This window comes from Lepidothrix coronata, unplaced genomic scaffold (genome assembly GCF_001604755.1).
Source record: "Lepidothrix coronata isolate B3197 unplaced genomic scaffold, Lepidothrix_coronata-1.0 Scaffold330, whole genome shotgun sequence".
In the NCBI taxonomy this organism is placed as follows: domain Eukaryota; kingdom Metazoa; phylum Chordata; class Aves; order Passeriformes; family Pipridae; genus Lepidothrix; species Lepidothrix coronata.
Window position 1 is genome coordinate 193,155 of NW_016690510.1, and position 22,944 is coordinate 216,098.

The following is a 22,944-nucleotide window of genomic DNA, read 5'->3' on the forward strand; positions in this document are numbered from 1 at the left end:
TCCCTAGGACTCCAGGTGTGTCCCCAGGACTCCAGCCTTTGCCTTTCCAGTGTCATGAAGCACAGGGTGCCACACCCCAAGCTCACGGTCTGTGTGAAACCCATCCCTGCTACTGCTTTGGAGGTTTATCCAAGCAGACCCCGAGACTGGCACACACCTCCCATGCCTGCAGACCACTGTGGCCTGGCTGCAGTGGCCTGTGCCTGGGAACACATGGGACAACATGTGGGTCTTCACTAACACCTTGCTGGACTTCACGTCAAGGGGAAGACCCAACCATGCAGCCGTGCACCCACATCACCAACATATCTCCTCCAGACAAGGCTGCTCACTCCCACCCTGCCCACGCCAGCTCTGTGGGGAGCCACCTGGACAGGAGCTTAGGGAGGTCCCAGGAGCAATACCTGCACAGAAGCATTTCAGATCTCCAGGACAGGATGCCTCACTACAACACAGCACACGGCAGCCCGAGCTCCCTGGCAGCTCTGGAACAGGATTTCAGAAACGCATGGAAGAGCTGTCCCTAGAAGGGCAGGAGAGCTCTGGCACCCCAGCAGGGGCAGCCCACTCCTCCCAGCTCCCACACTCCCAGACTGGCAGCATCGATGGCCCAGGCAGCACCACAGACACAGCCCAGCCCCAGAGAGAGGCACAACCTTCACCCAAGCTGTGGATCCTCTCATCTTTGACAAGGGAAATGGGAGAGGACACACAAGAGAACTTTCCTCTCTTAAGAGAAGGCCTCTCCTGCCAGTGACTTCTTGCCAGAGCCTTCAACAGACAGAGCTCCTGTGAACCACGCGCCCAACACTCACGGGAGTTCTGCAGGTGCTGCAATGAAGGAAGAGTTGCAGAGACCCAGGACCAATGAGAGGGAGAGGATTTACTGAGATAGCTCAAGTTTTGGATCAGGCATAACAACATGTGTGCAGTCAGTGTTTGACCTGTGTGAACCAGGTCAAAGAAAAATACTCCAAGTGTGAGGGAAGAGAAGGCAGATGCTGCAGCACAGAGAACGTGCCATGTGGACCAGTGAGTCAGGCACAGCTGCCCAGAGCCCTGGACCCCTCCGAGGTTGGCTCCTGGCTATGCTTGGTGCCTCTCAGGGACCTTGGCAGCACATTCGTGATGCTGTCACTGTGGGGAGGACCCGGTTCAGCAGAGGATGTAGTGTCTGAGCTCCTGCCAGAGCAGCTGGGACAAACCCTGTGGATGTAGGTGATGGACACTAAAGCTCCAAGGAACAAATCTTGCTAAATCCTGGTTTATATTTTACATAGTCCCTGTAACCTTGTGTGCCATTTCTGCCTGGCTGGAATAACTTTCCTTAGCCCCAGTCTGCCTGGTGCTGGAGCCAAGGTTACTGTCCCTGGGCAATAAAGGGCAGTGGCCTTTGAGCCTCCAGTGTACCACAGCCAGCCAAACCTCCGGAAGGGCTTTGGGGCTGGAGGATGGCTTGCACCACACTGTGAAGGCAAGCAGGACAGCTGATCCTGTGAGTTTGGGGGCAGAGGAGAAATTCCCCCAAACACAGAGAGCAGCTCAGACAGGCAATCCTGAGCCACCACACTGCTCCGCTGGAGCAGGGAACTCCAGAACTTCAGTGGGATCCAGGGATCCAGGACAAATTGCAGGGATGTGAGAGAACCCTGACAAGATGACAGGTCTGGGCACGTACCCAGTGTCTGCTCCTGGCAGGTACTTTGCTGATGGACCTGAACAACTACCTGTGGTCACCATCAGAATCTGAGAACACAGTGGGAGCTGGAAATCTGGTAAAACACGTCTGGGACAGATCCTTCCCATTAATGCATAACGGGTGGAAGAGCATCAACACTGCCATGGGGTGCCTGGGCAGGGCAGAACACAGCTGGAGTCAAGGGGCTGTAATTCCTGGCGTAACAAGGCCTGAGGCGGAACACAGAGATTTGGGAAGGGCTCTGAGTAGAAGAGTGCAAACAAACAGCAAACACTGACTTGGCATCTGCAGGAAGAGGGAAGACAGAGGAGTGTACAAACCCTTGAATGGGGGCACCATGAGCCAAACACGCAATGGGATACGGGTTTCCCTGAGGAAATGCCAACACCCTCTGCTGCAGCTCCTGAGCTCTGCCGGAACGTGCCATGGCAGGCCGGGGAGCGCTGTTAACAGCTCAGGTCAGCTGTCCCCGGGGCTTCATTTCACTTGCAAACTTTAATTTTCCTCCTCTTTCATGTGCTCTCTCACTGAAGTCTGGGTGAAGGCCTTCCCAGTGCCCCCAAAGAGCCCGTGCAGGGAGGCAGAGCGAGGCCATGGGAGCGAAGCCATGACACTGGGCAGCCAGAGCACAGTGGGCACGGCAGCAGCTCCTGAGGCCCAGGGGAGCACCCACTGCCCTGCCAGGTACCCATGTGAGGTACCTGCCTTACCTCCTGCCAGCTGCTGGGAACCAGTTCCCTGGCAGAAAGACGAACTCCCATCCCACAGTGAACGCAACGGTGACTCACCCACAGCCTGGGGAACTCCCAAAGGCATCCCAGGGGCCCTGAAGGACCGAGAACAGGGCAGCAACAGTGAGGAAATCAGGTGGAACAACTCAGCAGGTGCTGCAAGCAGCTACTGGTCCGAGAAACTCCCACCCCCTCCCTGCAGGCAAGGGCCAGGAGCTGCCAGGAAGGAGCAGGGTGGGAGTCAGGGCCAAGTGAGGAATGGGACTCCCAAACCCATCCAACCTGCTTGCCCAGTGACAGGTGTGGGCAGGACAGGGAGAGAAGAGCCCAAGGCAGCAGCAAGAGCTTTCCCTGGGGCTGCAGGGCTCCAGGGGATCCAAGGAGCCTGCTCCAACGGGTGCAGACCCACACCCCACAAGCTGCTAGGAAGGCCTGAGGGACAGACCTGTGTCCCTGAGGGAGCACAGGACTCCAGGGCCAGCCCTGGCTCCTGCCACACCAGAGGATCAGGGAGATGCTGAACATGAACTCAGGATCAGGACCCACCATGCACTTCTGGTGACTCGTGAGAGCTGCTGGAAAACACTGACCAGGGCTGACCTGCTCTTGCAGCTCCCTTCCCCTCCCCATGGATGGAGCAGTGTCCTCCAGGCACTGGGCACTGCTGCAGAACAAAAACAAAAAATCCCAGACTCCCAAAGACAGAAATGAAACCAGGGCCTTTGGCTGGTTCCCAAGAGGATCATCTGCTGTGCAAGGACACCTCCACAGCACTGCTGTCCCAGGAGAAAGAAGCCCTTTGGACAGACAGGTGACAAAATCACCAGGGTCCTCTAGGGTCCCTCCTCTCCCAGTAATGGTGCTGGACTGGCCCAACTGACAGAGCAGACAAGCAGTGGCCATTTCCAAAAACGCCAGTTCAGCTCAGCCAGTAGCATAAAGCTACTTCCAGAAGAGACATGCCCAGGACAAGCAGAGGGGCAAGGCTGGCTCACAGCTCCTGCCTGCCATAAGCAGCCCTTTGTGGTGACACCTTGCTCTCATTCCCAGAGAAGTACCTTCTCCACCAGCAGCTCCAGAGGATAGAGCTGTGCCTGCAGCCTGGGCCAGGAGACCAGGCCCAGAGCAGAACATCCTTCCCACCTCCAATGGCACCCTCATCTCTCTGGGCACAAAGCTATGCAGGAAAGCAGACCCCATGGGCAGCTCCTGGTGGAAGGAAAAAGGACCATCTGGGGGAAGGGAACGCTCTCAGGCCCCAGAGAAGCAGGCTGCTCAGAGAAAAACACACTCCTAAGGAGGGATAGAGCGGCTCTGGTACCAGACAGGGAAGACAACACTAAGCAAGTGTCCACCTCCCCCCAAGGAAGGGGGTCCCTGCTCCCCTTCCAGCACAGGTGGCCTCTCCTTCCCAACCAGGCTCTGACTGCCCACAACTTGTGTGCTAAGAAAACCCTCAGATTACCAGATACACTTAAATCTCTGTTTTCCTTTGTTCTCCACCCTGAATGTCTCCCCTTAAATTTGTCTCCAGCTCCCTGGACATGAGCAAGTTCTGACAGAATCTGGCTTTGCAACCTCTCCCAGTAGCCCATTCAACTGCCCACAGGCTTCATCTGAACTTGCTGGCATCCAGGTGACCCAGAGCACCTGGAAGCTGGCACAGGTCTCTGCAAAAACCTGCATCTGCCTACTTGCAGTCCAGCTTTAGAAGCCTCTACAGCCAGGTATAAACTTTATGGGGGTATTTGAAAATTCCTCATGTAAGGGTCCAGGCAGTGGCTGCAGACATGTCTCAGGTCTGTGCAGGGACAGGGTTCCACGCTGGAGGACCAGGAGTCCTCCAAGGGCTGGAAGTCTCCAATACACCTGGAGCTTCGAAGCCAATCCCCTTGTGAAAAACTCACCAGCTACACGTGCTGTCCCTCGACAGCCTCTCCACAGGTACATCCCCTCACAAGCCACCTGCATCTGCATCAAGACCATCTGCTTCCTGAGTCTGGGGGCAACAGGACCATGGGCAGCTGTGCCTGCCTGGCTGGGGCAGCCAGAGCAAGACCCTCTCACACATCCCTTTTGCTGTCCAGGAAGCTCCCTGAAGACTCCTCACAGCTTTGCTGTGTGCCTGCAGAAGCACAACACGGTCTGGGGACCATGAGCCAGACCCAAAGATATAGACACGAAACCTGACCTTAGGGCAAGTGTCAAACCATCACAGAATCACAGAATCATGGAATGGTTTGAATTGGAAGGGACCTTAAAGCCCATGCAGTTCCATCCCTGTGATGGGCAGGGTCACCTACACTAGACCAGGTTGCTCCAAGCCCTGTTCAACCTGATCTCAAACCCTTCCAGGGATGGGGCAGCCACAATCTCTCAAGGCTATGAACAGAAAAACCAGGGTGACACCACTTTGCTCTTCCCAAGAGCCATCCAAGGGAGCAGCATGAGCCTAAGGCTGAACGTGTGGGGTACTGAGTGAGCTGAGGGGTGTGCAGAGCACAAGGGGTCCCTGGCTTGCCCTGTCCCTGTTCCCCACCTGGTTGATGTGGACAGAAGGAATGGAGGCTGCGGAGACAGACGAATGGCTGGGTGAGTTGGGCAGGGACTTGCAGGGGCCGATGGACAGCTGATGCTTCTTCCGGAGAGCCACCACCTTCTGAGCCACTGGAAAAGGGAGAAAAGGACAGGGTCAGAGTCCAGAAAGCAGCTTTCTCTACCCATGTATTTCTGGAGGGCCTCAGGGAGACCCAGGCACTTCCCCTGACTGAGGCCAACACCTGTGGCTCAAACTGTGCCCCCCTGTACTCACAGGGAGGATTCTGTAGAACACCCAACCTGAAATCCTGCTGCCACACAGGATCCCTGCCATCCACAGGGACAGGTGCATGGAAGGCTGCCTGTGCTGCCCAGGCCGAGTCCCCAGAGGCCACTTGCCCTCTTGGGTGTCATGCAGAGCAGTGACTTCACATGGACACCGCAGAGACACACCAAGCCCTGGGCTGCTGCAGGAGAATCCCTGGGCAGCCAGAGTCACCTCTCAGTCACCCCTCATGGCAGCTCCAGGAGCCAGGAACTGAACAGCCCAGGCAATACCACCTCCATCAGTCTGGGCCTTTGGGACCCTCATGGGCTCCAGGTGTTCAGAAAATTAACAGGAGGCTGAGATGAACATGGACAAAGAGCTCTCTGCTCCCTGGCTTTGCTTGGTACAGAAACATCCTTAAAATAAATCCTAAGAGCTGAGGCTCCCCCACACCAATGGCTTCTGGCAACTGTCCTGGCATCTGCTGAACCCCAGGAGATTTCTGCACTCGAACTGCGAAGGCAGTCCTGAGAAGTAAGCTCTTTAACTGGACCTCTCCAGACCCAAGAGGTCAGAAGGCACATTCTGTGCCAGCCTCCACCTCGGCGAGGGCTCTGCCATGAGGGGACCACACTGACCACCTCTCAGAGCAGGCTCACCCTCAGGGAGTCCTGAAGTGGCACCGGACACTGCAGGACACAGCCTGGCCTGGGGCACTATCCCTGCTCGTGCCAAGGCTATCTCCTGGTGATACTGAAGTCACCAGCACTGTCCCATCCTCTAACCACAACAGTCACTGTGACATCTGGGGACCTGGGAAGGACGGAGGAGTGCAGTTCCCACACAGTGAGCAGCAGCTCCAGGGGGAATTCTGCCAGGACACATGAGAAACCAGCAAAGAGGAAGTGACTCTTGTCCTCCTGACACGTGTCCTTCTCATGGTGACCTTCGGCAGCCTGACTGCCTGGACACAGCCTCTGTCACACCAACAGCCTCACCACCACCAGGTACACACTGGAATGTGTTCAGTGCAGAGCCGGCACAGCACAACCACATACAGCTCCAGGCTCCAGACTGGATACCTGGGACCTGCTCTGAGGAGGAGGGTCTCTGCTGCTTCTGCTTGATCTGTGGTGGCACCACAACAGCCAGGGCCACTCAGTTCTTGGAGAACCTCTGAGCAGTTGGTGAAGGTGGAGACTCCAGCGTCTCCATCTCAGAGCGTCCCTGACACTCAGTACCAGGGGCACGTGTGGAAAGGACCATCCACAAACACTGAGGGACAGGGTGGTCACTCTCTCAAGCTGTTGTGCCAAACCTGCACATTGACCTGCTCCTCAAAAAGGTCTGTGGCTGCTTCTTGTGAGCCAGGACAGTGGCAGGGAAGGGCTGTCTGGGAGCAGAGGTGCAGCACACGCTCCACACAGCATGAGCGAGGGAGTGACCTCGGCACTGGATGCAAAGACCAGCGCTCAGGGAACTCTTCCTGCTCCGCCGTGGGAAGTGGACATCCTCCCAAGCCTGCCCAGGACAGGTCTGCCAGGATCTGGGATGAACAACTGGTGTGGGAGAAGACATATAAAGACATGGTTTGATGGAAACTGGATCACCACCTGAGGCAAAGTCCTCACACAGTCTGTGACTGCCAGCACTCCACTAGACCCAAACCAAATGTACCAGGATCCACCAGATCCTGAAAGAGTGCTCACTAGCAAGAGCTGCTTACCCACTCCAGAAACATTTCTTCCCATCAGTCAGCTTCATCTGGAATGGGACCCTGGAAATCCTTGAACAGCTCCCAGATGCCAGTGATGGCTGCAGCCGACCTGTCAAGCTCCGCTGCCCTCACCTCCTGCTCCATTCCCTCCATCACACAGCCGTGCTCAGGAGCAGCTCTCTGGTCCTGCAGTACAGCAGGAAGGTGAGAGTACCGAGCACCTGGGCTTTGCCCAAATCTCCTACAAGACAGTGGGTCCCTCTGCTCCCCTCCCAGCTCCCAGAGCTCTCTCCAGAGCTCCGAAAGCACTCGGCAGGGGCACGGACACCATGGCACCAGCCACTGGAGCAAACAGCAAGACTCCTCCCGTGAGGGACTCGGTCTGGTTTGGAGAAAGCACAAGAGATGCAGGATATGGTACCTCCTCGTGCATTTTTCCCAACAGCTAATGAATAAAATTATTAATAAAGTCAGTAAGAACTCTTTAAAATTTGAATTCATCTGGCTGGGGTTTCTAGCACAAGCTCTGTCCCAGCCTGCAGTCTCCCAGCTGGGATCTCTTCCCATGTAGATGGGTATGTAGTTACTCCTATAATCAAGTCTCCTCTCGAGCTTCTTGATTTTCTGAATGGATGACTCTTGTAGTAACTCATATCAGGTATTTTTTCCAGCTTTTGATTAATTTTTGCCGCTTTTCTTTTTTTAACTTTCTCAGTCTCTCTGCATCCTTTTGAAGTGCTGACATCCAGTGCCTCCTCCTGCTGACCCGTATGGAAGCACGAATCCGTCCGGATTTCCACTTGGTGCTCCCGCTTCCTCTGCCAGGGACAGCCTCACCTTCCCATCACAGCTGCCCACACTCCTTGTTCACCCAGCACCAGCCTCTGCCCAGAGCAACACTCGGTTTGTGTGAGCAGGTAACCACACTCCTGGGTCTCCTCAGCCTCACGGCTCCTCACAGGGACAATCCTACTCCCTTGCTGCCTCCCTGACCCCATGTATGGCCCATGGCTGGGTCCAGACAGAGATGGAGCCCAGCACCTTGCAGGTGGTCACTCCTGAGCCCTCAGCCAGCAACTCCAGTTCTCCCACCATGCCTGGGACACAACGCTGGCACTGAGAGCCCAGTCCACCTCCCACATCATGCTGCTGAAGTTGTGTTGTCTGGGCTACAGGGTCAAGAGAGGGAGAAATAACCCCAGAGCACAATTCATTCTATCTTGAGATTGAAAAGGATGAGCAGCTCCTAACAAACAGCCACTCCTATCCTGCAGCACCTTCCCAGCCCTTCCCAGCCCTTCCAGCTGCAGTTCCTTGCTATGCTGCCCTCCAGAGTGGGCACAACAGAACCAGATGGAACAAACAAGCTGAGCAGATCTGGAGACACCCAGTACCAAATGCTCTCCAGAGCCAGGATCAGCCGTGCTCACAGCCCTGATGCTGCTGCTCTCCCCAGGTTTGCTCTGCAAATATCCCACCTGGTTTGGCAGATCCTCCCCTCCAGCTCACTGTCCTCAGCTCTCCACACTGCTCCTTCCCCCGTTCCTCCATTACTCAGGAGGAAGAAGGCAGGATCACAACAAATCTGCCCAACAGTCACCCCAGTTTCCCCAGGAATATCAAACTGGCGCAAAGGCTGTTGGATGTTGAGGGGTCCCTGCCAGGTGGGACAGCTCGGAAGGTGGGTCTCTGGGCTGACCACTCAGATGGTTCCAGAGAAGCAGCAGGAGCATCTCCACATATTTCTGTGTAAGAAATCACCACTGTGACTGTGACCCTCAGCCACAGCTTGAGATGACTGCAGGGCACAGGCTCAGGCAGAGGAAGGAAGGTCACCAGCTCCAGCTTGGAGCCACCTGAAGCCAGTGACAGGATCAGTCCTGTGTCTGTCCTTAGTCTGTCTTGCTGTGCTGCAATGACCCCAGCTGGATTCCTGCCTTCAGGCATCAGAATTTCAAAATTCATGTGCCTGTTCCACCTTCAAACACCACCAGCACAGCTCTCCTGTCCAAAAGCAGCTCTGTCCTACCCAGCTTTTAGCTCCACACAGACCCTGCCATGAACACAGACCCTGCCCAGCCTTCAGGTCTGCACAGCCCCTTCCTCATGTGCTGAACACAGATACCCAGCAGCACTACCAGAAGACAAGAAGGAGAAGGGGGCAACAAGGGAACCACAGAATCACAGACTGCTTTGGGTTGGAAAGGATCTTAAAGCTCATCTTGTTCCACCCCCTGCCATGGGCAGGGATGTGTCTCACTAGACCAGGTTGCTCCAAGCCCCATCCAGCCTGGCCTCGAACACTTCCAGGGATCCAGGGGCAGCCACAGCTTCTCCGGGCAACCTGTGCCAGGGCCTCCCCACCCTCACAGAGAAGATATCTCCTGATATCTCATCTAAGCCTACTTGCTCAGTTTAAGGCCATTCCCCCTTGTCCTGTCACTAGAGGAAACACACAGTCCCATTTAGGGCAGGGCCCTGGTTTATTTAAGCATTCTGCAAACTCACAAGAGATGGTGCAGGTTCCCTGTCCCCCCTCAGCATCACTCTTGTAGACCACCCTCCAAGCCTAAGCAGGAATGCTTTCCCACACTGTTCCCATGAGGAACAGCTCCCCCATCCAGCTGTTCAGGTGCTGCTCCCCTACTCCAACACCTCCAGGTCCTGCTGTGACTCCTCCATGCAAGGCCACCAAACCCCTCTTTGCAGCCCCCCAAGTCCTCACAGGCTCAGGAAGTTCTGTACCGCCCTGTGGGGATCCAACTGCCCCCGCGGCCTCTCTGCTCTCTGGAACGAGCATCCCCCCATGAGGAGCCCCTGCAAGAGGGCCAGAAGGTCCTGCCCAGCCCCACTCTGTGTCCCCTCAAGCACACCCACATGCCACACACAGGGGTCCTTACACAGCCTGTACACAGAGCACATCCTGCCCTGCACCAGGGCTGTGTGTGCAAAGCAGCGGCACCGCACGCGAGCAGGTGCCCGACGGACCTCGGCCCCTCCGTGGGACTGCACTGCTGCCCTGCCCTGCCTGGACACCCTGCCCCAGCTGCAGTTACCATCCTGGAAGACCCTCTCCACGTTCAGGCCGTAGGTAGCACAGGTCTCGTAGTACGTGCAGCGCTTCAGATCATTGGAGAGCTTCCGTGCCCGGGAGTCATCGATGACCCGGGGGTTGGTGGCACTGATGGCATCTGCAAACCAGAGGGACAGGGGGTTACAGAGCAGGGACCTGTGTCCCACTGATCCCTCTTATCCACAGGTTCACAGCTCCCAGGTCTCCTGACCTCCCTCCCTCTCTTCACACAGAAGAACCACCTCCATAGGAACCCCCCATAAATGCCTGAGAGTCCCACATTTGTAGAAAAATGGATGAATCTCTGTAAATGAACCTGATTCAACTCCCTGAACCACCCAGCCACTGAGATTTCAGCAGACAGAGGCAGAACCCCATGGGAGGTGTGGGGAGCAAGGCCAGGCAGTCCCAGCCCCTGAGTAAAACGGATTTGTTAGTCTCCATTATTTTAGGGCTCGTGGCCAAGCCCCACACATTAAAGAATCCAAGGGAGAAATCCTCCTGGGTTAATGGGGAAGTTGGCTCTGCGGGGGCGTCCCCACAGCTGAGGCCTTGGTGGACAGCTCTAAAATACAGGGTTAGTTTGTATCCCAGATGGCTGCCAAGTGCTTGCCTGTTTAGGAAAAACTTCCTTCCCAAAAGGAATCCAACTCCTTGAAGATAAGCCAAGGACAAGCGGGGGCTGCAAACAAACCCTCTCAGGAGGGGCTGAAGCAGCACTGGGACCATGCTGTGAGGAGCCTCTCCTCAGACTCTCCAGAGGGTCGTGTGACTGTACCAAGGCTGGGTCCCCACCTGGCTCTACGTCTGTGACAACAACAGCCACCAAACCCCCTGTCATTTGTCCCCACTCCTGCACCTCCACAGCACGTGCTGCCTCCCCGGTCCTGTCCTGAGCCGAGATCGCTCAGTCCTAAAATTCCTTCCAGAGTCTTTAAATATCCAAACTTTAACAACTTTGTTCTACTCTCAGTCCAGGGTCTGGAGCAGATTCCCTGTGTCTCCCCACCACTGTCCCTGTCTTCCTGGCCTCAGAGCTTCTTCCTGCCCAGGAATAGGTCACACTGCTCAGGAACGGGGTCCTGCCAGGACAGTTTTTCCTCACATCCACGCCTTGCTCCCACTCTCTGCTGTCACACAGACAATTCTGCAGCCCCAGGCTCCTTCCTGCCTTTGCTGGCAGAGTCAGAGGAGGCAGCACCAGGAGATCTGGACATCTCCATGAGGAAAGTGGCTCCATGGAGCGAGGCAGTTCCCTGCAGGAAAGCTGAGATGGTTCTGCAGGAATCACCTCCTCAGGGCCCTGGGCTGGAGCCTCAGCCCCATGTAGGGCTCACAGACCAGGATCCCCCGACGTGCTCACAGGGCTGGCACCCCACAGGGGCCAAAAGGGCCACATCACCAGCGCTCCTGCCCAAGGCCAGGGTGTGGGGGGAAGCCCAGGCTCCGCTCTCACCCTGTGTGCCCACCAGCACCATCGGCACCTCCGCTGTGTTCCGGTAGCTGCAGAGCCGCAGGTAGTAGTTGTAGACGGTCTGGAAGCTGATCTCATCCTCCAGGCTGAAGACAAACACCACAGCATCGACCCAGGCAGCAAACTGAAGAGACACGGCAGGATTACAGGGATTACTGCCCGGGAGAGCGGCCGGAGCCCAAGGGCCGGAGCCGTCAGCGAGGGCACCCCCACAGATGCATCCCAGGAGGAGGCTTGGCAGATGCACCCCCAGGATGGGGTGGGGAGGGACAGGTCTCCTACCTGGAGTTCAGGCGGGCCCCCTTCATCTCGAATCAGCAGCAAGTAGCTCTGACCATCCACCACGATCTCCTTCTTAAACCGGCCACCTTGGGAGAAGAGCAAAGCCACTGGTCAGCGAGGGGGGGCAGGTAGGGGACACCCCAAACGAGGGCCAGGGATGCTGCAGAGCCCTGCAGCAGTGGCAGAGATGTGCAGGGGTGGGAGTCACCTTCAGCACTGGGGAAAGGAGAGAGGACCATCCCACCCCCAGGACCCGAGGAACCAAACTTTACCCTCTGGAGACTCCTCCTGCACGTAGGTGCCGGTCAGGTAACGGTGCACCAGGGCTGACTTGCCACTGGACAGGTTCCCCACGATGCCCTGGAACAGAGGCACATGTCATCTGGTGTGCCCAGCCCATGTCCCTCTACACGAGGCCACCCCTGTGAGGTGGCACCACCAGCACTCTCAGATTTGCCATGAAACAGAGGTGGGTGTCCCAGGATGGGTTAGGGAGCCCAGCTCTGCCCGGTATCAGCGTCTTCCCGATGGTTTAAAGCCACTGGTTGTGGGAGCAGGTTTGTGGTGAAGGGTCTGGAGCACAGGTTTGATGAGGAGCAGCTGAGGGAGCTGGGGGGGCTCAGCCTGGAGAAAAGGAGGCTCAGGGGAGACCTTCTGGCTCTGCAACTCCCTGACAGGAGGGAGGAGCTGGGTGGGGGTCGGGCTCTGCTCCCAGGGAATAAGGGACAAGAGCAAATGAGTTGTGCCAGGGTAGGTTTAAGTTGGATATCAGGAAAATATTTTCATGCAAAGGGCTGTCCATCCCTGGCACAGGCTGCCCATGGCAGGGGTGGAGTCCCCACCCCTGGAATTGTTCAAGAAATGTGTGGATGCACTTGAGAACATGGTTTAGTGGTGAGCATGGTGGTGGTGGTGCGGGTTGATGGTGGGACTTGGTGATCTTAGAGGGCTTTTCCAACCTCAGGGGTTCTGTGGTCCTGTACAGCTGCACTCACACACTGAGAAACGTAGGGTGAGGAGCAGCTGGAACCCTAAAAAGCTGCCTCTGCCACCAAAGAGAAGTTCACAGCCAAACTTTTCCAGGCACAGGGATGAGCTCGGCAGGTGAGTCACCACCAGGCAGGTTCTCCAGCTCTCAGCCAGGTGCTTGAACGCTTCCGCTGCTCCAGGTCCTGCCCTGGGCCACCCGCACACTCCCGGTGAGAGGCAGAGAGGCACCAGCCCAGCAGCAGCCAGCATTCTGATGGCACAGACCATGCTAAGAGCGCAGGACACCATCCCATGTGCCAGTTCCTCCTGTGCCCACGGAGCTGGCACGCAGCAGGACCAGGGAGCAGGACCAACGTGCTCCCGTGGGTGTGCCCGGGCCGCAGGCACCGCTGCCAGGTCTGTCAGCTGCCACAGCAACCACGGTCCCCAACAGCATGTTCAGACAGGTGAGAACACGGAGAACGCGAGCTGGGCTGTGCCCTCCCTGTCCTGCACACGTGTCTCCAGAGCACAGGGCCTGCATGGACCCAAGGGCCACACCAACACTGCACCCACGTCACCCACAACAGCAACAGCCCGTCCTGAGGCCAAGCCCTCCCCCCCTGCCCCTGGGATCTAACCAGAGACAGGGAATCACAGAATGGTTTGGGTTGAAAGGGACCTTAAAGCTCATCCAGTCCCACTCCCTGACATGGGCAGGGACACCTTCCACTAGCCCAGGTTGCTCCAAGCCCCGTCCAGCCTGGCCTTGGACACTTCCAGGGATGGGCAGCCACAACTTCTCTGGGCTCACCGCCCTCACAGCCAAGAATTTCTTCCCAATATCCCATATAATACTACTCTCTGGCAGTGGGAAGACATTCCCCCTTGTCCCCAGTCCCTCTCCAGCTCTCCTCGAGCACCTTTAGGCACTGAAAGGGGCTCTCAGCATTCCCTGGAGCCTTCCCTTCTCCGGGTGAACCCCCCCAGCTCTCCCAGCCTGGCTCCAGAGCAGAGGGGCTCCAGCCCTGGCAGCATCTCCGGGGCTTCCTCTGGACTCTCTCCAACAGGTCAACGTCTTTCTTGTGTTGAGGGCCCCTGACCTGGACACAGCACTCCAGGTGGGAGTACTGGAGAAGGTCTCCACAGAATAAACTGTGGAGACCCCTGTGCCAGGCAGGCAGCCCAGGGGCTCAGTGCCAGGCTGGCCACAGCCCCAGTCCCTGGGGCCACTTCTGCCAATGGAGCAGCTCCCGGGGCTGCCCAGCAGTGATGGCCCCACACCACGCCAGAGATAAGCACTGCGATGGCATTTAGCTCTAAAACTGGGACAGAGGCTGCAGTTACACTTTGTTTGCACATAGTCCAAACCCTGACCTGCATCTCACTGAAATCCTGCTGCTCTGCCCTGTCCTGTCCTCGGGCTCACCTGGAGCTACAAACCAGCTCCCCTAGAACTGACAGTCCTAGGAACAGAACCCCTGAGAGGCACAAACCAGAGCCAAACAAGGTGTGTAGGCACTGTGGGGACCTCTGTTCCATGTCTGTTGGGAAAAGGAGGGAATGCAGTCCGCACTGAGATCCAGGGGACGAGTCTTGCCAGGAGGCAGCGCAGGTGCCCGACCCATCCCTCTGGCTCCCCCCTTCTGTCAGGGATTTGCAGCAAGTGAGAAGGTCCCCCCTGAGCCTCCTCTTCTCCAGACTGAGCCCCTCCAGCTCCCTCAGCCAATCCTGGTGCTCCAGTCCCTTCTCCAGCTCCGTTCCCTTCCCTGGACACGCTCCAGCCCCTCCATGTCCTTCTTGCAGTGAGGGCCCAACACTGACTCCCACAAGAAACATTCCCAGGCTTCACTCCCTTCCAGTTTTCGAGCAGCTCTGTGTCCTCTGTCCCTCCCACAGGACAGTGGAGCCAGATGGGGATCAAGTTCTGCTCCCAGGGAACAAGGGACAGGACAAGAGGAAACAGCCTCAAGTTGTGCCAGGGGATGTTTAGGTTGGATACTGGGGAAATTTCTTCCCTGAAACAGCTGCCCAGGGCAGGGGTGGAGTCCCCATCCTTGGAGGGATTTCGAAGCCCTGTGGATGTGGCACTTGGGGACATGGGCAGTGGTGGCCTTGGCAGTGCTGGGGGAACAGGTGGATTCACTGGTCTTAGAGGGCTTTTCCAACCCAAATGATCCCGTGACTCTGAACCAGGACTCTGAAAGGCCTCCAGGCTTTTAGAAGAGCTGCACTGGCCGGATGAAACCCCGGAACAAGAGATTCTCAGAGGTCATGGAAAACATGGGAAAAGGGCACTTGAGGAAGAACTAAAAGCTCTGTCTGGGATGGTTTAGCTGTCAGCATGGCTTTGCAGCCTCCAGAGCCTTAACGTCACATGGAACAGCTGCAGGAATGTTTTTGAAGACACATTTCACAGGCAAACTAACAAATGCATATTCAGAGTTTGTTTTGATTTTCACTTCACTGCAGGTAAGAGACTATGGCAGGACAGTGCTGGAATGCTTTGCAAAAAGAATTTTGATCTTTTGTTTCTTGGAGTAATATTGAAAAAAGTTAATCTTGCAAAGGCTGAAGGGAGAAAAGGCCAAAGGGAGAAAGGGCAGAAGGAGACACACCATGAGTCTGCACAGGGAGCTGAGGGCTGGCACAGAGAGCGCGACAAGAGCAGAGCAGGGGAACAGATCGTGGAGGGCTCCGAGAACAGACACAAATGAGAAGCACCCGCAGCATCCTGCCCACCCTGACATCCCCTCCAGGCCACCCCAGTGCCCACAGTACTGACCTTGTCCCATCCCAAGGGGCTGTGCTGGGGGCAGAGGGGGCAGAGGCAGCCCCCAACCAGAGACCACATCCCACAGGATTTGGGGAACCAGGGGTATCCGAGGCACGAGCTGCAGGTACTCACCACCTTCAGCTCAGGCACCGAGCGACTCAGGGTCCATTCCTGGCTGTTCACAAACGAATCTGCAAACACAGGAGAAATCACAAGGTCACCACGGTTGCCATCAAGGGCCTTGCCATGCTCTCCCTGCTCCCTCCAGGCAGGTTTATGGCTCTTCCCTCCCTTACACCCTATCCAGAGACACGAGGCTGCACAAGGTCCTGATACTGCCCATGCCCAGTCTCTCCACAGCTGGAGCCCTGGGCAGGGAGGAGCAGCCAAGCCGAGGGCAGCGTGGCAGCGCAAAGCCCGGGCACCACAGGATGGGACCCTCCCTCCTGCCCTGCAGGAGCACAAAAACCTCTTTAGCATCCCTTGTCCTGAGGCACAGAGGACAAGGGAAGACACCCTTTTCAGAGCACAGGCTGCACAGGACCCCAGAACCGAGGGCACAGGCCCTGAGCCCTGCCCTTGGCGTGCCGCAGGTTGGGTGGGTGAGGAGCTGATGGCAGCACATCATCCATGTTTCTGACTGAACGCAAACACAACGAATTATTGCGTGTTATGGAACTGGCAGTGCACTGCAACAGGCTTATGGAGGCTGTGGCAATTTGGCACGGCTTGAACGGCGCAGGAAACACCCCTGGCCTGCCACAGAGCTCCAAAACACTCATTTACATCCCAATCAGCCCCAGAAGCTGATGAGACAGACTTCCCAAACGGAACCAGACTCTCTGGGGGAGGCACAGGAGTCTGGAGAAGACCTTGAGCACCAGGAGCAGCAGCAGTTCCTCCTGACAATCCCGGGTCCCTCATTCACCTTGGCGAGGCCGGACGCTCCATCCAAGGCCTGCTCCAGGGCAGGGCCCGAATGTGCATGGCTGCATGTTCATCATGCATAAACAGAAAGGATTTTTGGAGACTGGAAACCTGTGGGAGCTCTGCTAGTCCAGGAGCCTGTAGGAAACCTGCTGAATCTGTGGCCACGGACTATTGCAAGAATAGGAATCTGAGATGGGAAGTGGTGAATCCCCTCACAAAGGAAGTGGTGAATCCACCAGACCCAACCATAGTTAGTGATCAGACACAGTGGCCTGGGCTCACGTTCTGGCCCTCAGAACTGGTGAGGGGAGACTGGACACCCAACAGCTCCAGCTCTTCCTCCATTTCCAGGCTGAAGCCTTGTCTCACCTCTCCCACCTCAGTGGGCACTGGTGGGAGACACGCAGCCCAAAGCCGTGGGGAAGCGGCCGGCTGGGCTCCACCCCTCCTGGCCCACAGGTGCTCAATGGCCACGAGGGGACAAACAGTGACCTGATGACCCAGCACTGTGCCTTCACCCCAGCTCTGTGCACCCCCGGGCCTGTGGGGCGCGTTCCTCCGGGGGAACACGGTGCTTGTACCTGGAGTTCACCTTCCATGGCTGATTTAGGAACAATCCTTTTCCAGGAGCTACAGACAAATAACACCCAGGTCTGCTGCAAGAACACAAGGTTATTTATAGCCATCCTGAGGATTCTGAGGAGGAATCATTTCTCTGCGGCGTCTTTCACCTGCCTTTTCTTTTTTTAGGTAGAGGTAAATTTTTTATTAAAACAACCCATCAATCAGGAGGAAAATGATACATTCTTGAACCCTTTCCAAAAGGTAACAGCACACCTGTGTTTCCAACTGCATCACTGGATCTAAAAAAAGCTGTCACCTTCACCTGGGACTTCTGTGCCACTGAGTTCCTTTGACAGGTAAGGTGACGGATAAAGCACCATGCAGGCCTTCTCCTTCCCAGCACTCCCTGAGGGGACAAAGCACCACATTCATACTGTTTCACTACACACAGCAGGTTTTTGAGGGGTTCTGAGCAGAGCACAAGACAGGCTCTCAGTGACTGGCCTTGGGAAAGAGTAGAGGGAGGGAGAGCCCTGGAGAGTACAGGCTGGGCTCTCAGGTGCGCTGGATCTGCTCACAGGTGCCCGTGACAAACTGCTCTGACTGTTGCCAACTGCCTCCTGTGCCAGCTGTCCCAACAGATCCTTGTTTGGTTTTTAACCTGGGTTCAGGAGTTTGTTCTCAACACTTTGATTTTTGACTTGCTGTGAAGGCCTCTGAATAAACCTCAACACAAACAAATGCCAGTGACACAAGGCCAACGGGACTGTGCTCAGCCACAGACACACCCCCAACTCTTCGCTACCCTTAGCTTAACCTGAAACACCAGGCACAGCCTGTGCTTCAGCCCGCCCGCTCCCACCCGCTCCCACCGTCTGCCAGGTCTGAACGGGACCTACCTGGCACACACGGCACCGGCAACCCACGGGCCCAGCACAGCCCACGGGCCCAGCACAGCCCACGGATCCCAGCACAGCCCACGGATCCCAGCACAGCCCACGGATCCCAGCACAGCCCACGGATCCCAGCACAGCCCACGGGCCCCAGCACAGCCCACAGGCCCCAGCACAGCCCAGTGCAGCCCAGTACACTGCTTGCACCCACACTGTCTCCGCCCAGCACCGTGTCAGGGTGCTGGCACAGCTCTGCACAGTGCAGCTGGAGTCCCCATTCCTTCACAGTCACCTGGAAAAGCTACCAGGACACAGATCTGTGAGGGGCAAGTTCCCCCTGCGGCCCCCTCTGGAGCCAAGGTCACAGGCATCATCATCAGAAGACCCCTGTGAGTCCCTGCCATCCTGGGCCAGACCTGCACACACCAACCCCTCCACTGAGGAACTTCTTCGTGAACAAACACCTCTTGTTCAGGTGGACATCCCACCCTGACTGAACAGCCCACCTGGAGCACTACTCGCTCCTCGTGCCGCCCCAACCCACCCTCCTGCCCCACTGGTTGAGCGGGTGGAGCTGCCTGAGGCATCTCCTCCTGCAGGGATGGGGATGAAGACAGCAGTGCCTGGGAGGTGAGGAAGCCATGTGTGTCCAGAGGCACTGTCCTCTGCCTGCAATCCCCAGGGAAACTTCCCATCCAGCACCTGGACAAGGTACTCAACACTGTCAAGACCTGACAGGACAAGAGGAAATAGCTTCAAGTTGTGTCAGGGAAGGTTTAGGTTGGATATTGGGGAAAATTTCTTCTCTGAAACAGCTGTCCAGCCCTGGCACAGCTGTCCAGGGCAGGGGTGGAGTCCCCATCCCTGGAGGGATTTCAAAGCCCTGTGGGTGTGGCACTTGGGGACATGGGTTAGTGGTGGCCTTGGCAGTGCCGGGGCATGGTTGGACTCGATGGTCTGAGAGGCCTTTTCCAACCACAACGATTCTGTGACCATGGGCCAGTCTGGGAAGGTCTGAGGGTTTGGAGCACAATCCACTGCCACATGTCAGGGTGGGGCCCACACAACAACTGAGTCTGTCACTGCAAGCGCCCCCAGTCCTTTTTACACGCCCTGCTCTGCCCCAGGACATGCCAACTGCCCTCCCCTCACCACGCAAGGAACACGCACATGTGTGCACATCCCCCTGGCACCTGGAGGACCCACACCTGTCTGGATGTGCCCATCTGCAGGCCCAAAGTCACCTTGTCACTCATCTCTCACATCACCTGTGCCCTGTGTCCTGCAGCCACCTGCACCCACGCTCACGGGGGCGGCTCCGGGTCTCAGACACCCCCAGAATGGATCCCCCTCGATTTCTCACACTCACTTCCCTTGTCTGCTGGCAGGTCCAGCAGCTCCGTGCATGGGCAGGCATGGATGGCACCACAGAGCTGTCAAAGGGTACTCAAGAGCAGTTTCTCAACCTAAAACAGACACAGGCCAAGCACCCAGCTGCCAAATACCAGTGACACGACTCTGACATCAGCTCTGTCCATCCAATCTTGATCCTTCGCTGCTAAAATGCAGCACGTGGCAATTCCCTGCACTCATGGCTACGAATCCTGTTGGTGTGACATTACACACCCTGTGTGTTGTGCAGCTGTTACACACCAGAGCAGCACTGGGAAGGTCTGAGCTGCAGGAGGGTGATTTGGGGGTGGGAGCTCCCCTCGAACAGCACCATTCTCTCCAGGGCGGCCAGACCCTCCCCAACCACCCGCCATGCCTAGGGGTGCAGGGGTGCCCAGCCCTCGGGCACTGCTCCCCACTGGAACAGGCACAAGATCCCCATCATCTCCTGGATGAAGCAGTGACCACATGGATGCACTCAGCGAGCCACTGGTGACCTGACCGGAGCAAAGGCACCACCCAAAATCCCAGCAGGCAGGTGAGTGTGAGCACCTTCCCCACATCCCCTGGGTCCTGGTGCCAGCTTGCCCAGCAGGGATTGCCTCCAGCAGGTGACACCTTCAGGGACTGTGCTCCCTCTCAGCACTGGCATTCATGTAGCACAGGAGGCACGATTTACTCGCTCAGCTTCACTGCTGGACTGGCTGCATACCCTGGTATTCACAGGAAAGCACACCTGGTCACTCTGCCTCCCTCTTCTCTTTGCTGTTTAATCACACAGAGGGGACTAGACTGTCTGTGCTATAGTTCAACACCTTCCCAGGTGTATCCAAAAGAAGCAGTGGGCTCAGGGCACCACTGTCACACAAGAGCCTCAGCACAGCCCAGCAGTGTCCTTGGCTCCACGACTCAACCATGCGAGAGGAGATCAGTCTGGCCTGGCCTGGGAAAAGGAGATTCAGGCCAATTCCGTTATGCTCAGAATCTTCTGCTGATGGAGGTTTCCCGGTGTAGGTGGCTCTGTTGCAGAAGGTGGAAATTTGGGAGGTAGGGCAGAAGAGCAGACAGGGACATGAAGCAGACTCCCTGTAGCTGACATTCCTCAGTCAGTTATCCTGGACACCAGCAGGACCCTCAGACCGGGCCCCAGATATGGGACAGCACCATCACACATCAAGGAGGCACAACCAGCACCTTCATGGCACAGCCCAGACACTGCGGCCCTCGTGCCCTGCAGAAAGCTTGGAGGGGGTTCAGCCATGGACCCATGGCTGCTCACACACACGTGCTGCAGGAAAACTGGGAGAAGGAAGGGGCTGGCTGGGCAAACCCGACTCCTCACCTCAGCTGCTCCCTCCATGGGATGACGTGCAGCAGGTTCATCTACCCTGTGCTCCAGAAGCGCCAGTGCCAGACACATCTGGTCTCCCCACACAGCAACTAATAATTAACCAACTCATTATCCAAGCCACGGTGGAACTCCCTTGGACACTGCAATCCTGGACACTAAACCCAGCCTTGAAACCAGGTCAGAGGCTGAGCAAACACAGCAGAGGCCACACAAACCACGTCCAACGGATCCACCTGCCCGCACACGTAGATGAAAGGGCGGCAGAGGCAGCGTGCCTGGGCACAGCCACCCTTCCTGGGCACAGCCACCCTTCCTGGGCCAGGCTGATAAAGCCTCAGCCCTGGCAATGCTGGCAGGAGAGGGATTTCTCCAGGTTAAGGACCAGCACAGGCATGGCCAGTGTCCCAGTCAGCACTAAGTCAGTGCGAGAACCCACTGCAGGACATGATCTCAGCAAGGATTACCTCACCAAAGCTTTGAATACTTTGCAGCAGTGAAAGGAGATAATTGTGTGTCTCCTGGTGAAACAGGGCACGATCAGGAACTGCCACCTTCGCTCCGTCATCACACCGCGCGGCAGCAGCTCCTGTCACCAGGCTTTGCTGTCAGTGTGCACTCAGGAAGATCCAGGTGTTTCAATCTCTCAGCACCTGCTGCTTTCCAGTCCCTGTCCGAACAGTGGCAGAGCAAAGTCCCAAACCAAACCTCCCTGTGATGGAAGGACAGCGTCTGCTGGAAGGCAGAATCCAGCAGAGTGACACGGAGAGACACTGCTACCCAGCACAGTGAGGACCCATCTTGCCAGCAAAAACCTGTTCCCAACATGCCTGACCTCAGCTCCAGCTCTGCAACCCCACAGGTGCTGGCAGATGAACACTGATGGCGCTGGGGTTGGAGTTCCCTCTCCCTGGGGCTGCCTGTGACTGCAGTCAGACACCTCTGCACCCACTGCACACTCTCTGACCTCATCCTGAGAGCTGGGCCTTCCAGAGCATTGTCCCAACAACTCCTTCCCTGACACCTTCTAGACCTCCCAGGCTTTTCCGAAGCACAGACACCATTCTGGCCTCAGCATCCGAGGCATCTCTAGCCCCACCAGTGCTCCCAGCTCAGCCGAGGCAGGTACCAACACGAGGTGATACTTATCATGACCTACCCAACTCACTATGCAAACTTCACCTGATCCAGGAGAAAACACCCCCCTCTTCTCCCAGGAGCTTTCCCTCACATGCCCTGCACATCAGTCTCCACACAGGAGAGTGAACGGAGGTACCTCAAAGCACCTCAGAAAGCAGGGCATGGCTCCCTGGGAGAGGGGACAGGCTGTGATCACAGAATCACAGAATATCCTGAGCTGGAAGGGACCCATACGGATCATTGAGTCCCACTCAGCCGCGCCCAGGACATCCCAACAAACCCACCCAGCGTCCCTGAGAGCATTGTCCAAACGCTCCTTGAGCTCTGTCAGCCTTGGGGTGGTGACCACTGCCCTGGGCAGCCTGTTCAGTGCCCAACCACCCTCTGGGAAAAGAACCTTTTCCTGAGATCCAGCCTAGATCTCCCTGACACAACTTCAGGCCATTCTCTCGGGTGAGGAACACATCCTGAGCCATCAGAGATGCTGTACCCTTCACACAGTCCCTCCATGCACAGGGACAACTCCAATCCCTAACAAGTCCAGTTTTCCCAAGCCCATGCCTACTAGAGAGCCTCTTTGGAACGGCACCAGCCAACACCTGGATACCTAGAAACGTTCCTCTGAACCACCAGCCACGGTCACCTGGGTCAGTCTGAGCTGGCTGGACTATGTTCACTTTGCTCTCCAGTCCCAAGGGCTGTTGCCCTCCCTTGCCTGTTACACAAGGACCATCCCTTTACGTTTTTTGGGTAACAAACCCCAAAAATCCCCCATCACCCCTCCCTGTGCTCCATCCCAGTCGAACCCCTCCAGGGTTGGGAGCAGCACTCAGAGCATCCTCCTGGCTCTCTGTGGGTATGTCTGGATGCAGAGCACAGTGCTGGGTGGGTATCGCAGCGTGCTGTAAACAAACCACTCCAGGTTCTGGAAACAGGGAGAGTGCTGGCTTGGCTCTCTGCCGGGACTCCTACATCCAGCTTTTCCAAGCGCTGATAACCGCAGCTGCAGCTGCACCCCCCGGGAGGGCGAGTTGGGGCTGCACCAGTAGCTTTCCCAGGGCAAGGTGGGTAGCACCCGCATGGACCATCAAAGTTTGTGGGATGTCAAGAAGGTTTGGAACGCCGTCAGCCTGTAAGGCTGGAACAGGGA

At 56.8% G+C, this 22,944-nt stretch overlaps 1 protein-coding gene across 1 annotated transcript in view; it reads right to left on the minus strand.

The window, feature by feature from the left end:
* AGAP3 (ArfGAP with GTPase domain, ankyrin repeat and PH domain 3) overlaps positions 1–22,944 on the minus strand; it is a 77,799-nt gene that overhangs the window by 52,189 nt on the left and 2,666 nt on the right. Inside the window, exons 2-7 of the mRNA XM_017838280.1 lie at positions 15,660–15,718; positions 12,055–12,142; positions 11,783–11,868; positions 11,483–11,624; positions 10,010–10,144; positions 4,970–5,097 (exon numbers count right to left, since the gene is read on the minus strand). Of these exons, the coding sequence (XP_017693769.1) occupies positions 4,970–5,097; positions 10,010–10,144; positions 11,483–11,624; positions 11,783–11,868; positions 12,055–12,142; positions 15,660–15,718 (638 nt within the window). The remainder of the gene's footprint in view (positions 1–4,969; positions 5,098–10,009; positions 10,145–11,482; positions 11,625–11,782; positions 11,869–12,054; positions 12,143–15,659; positions 15,719–22,944) is intronic.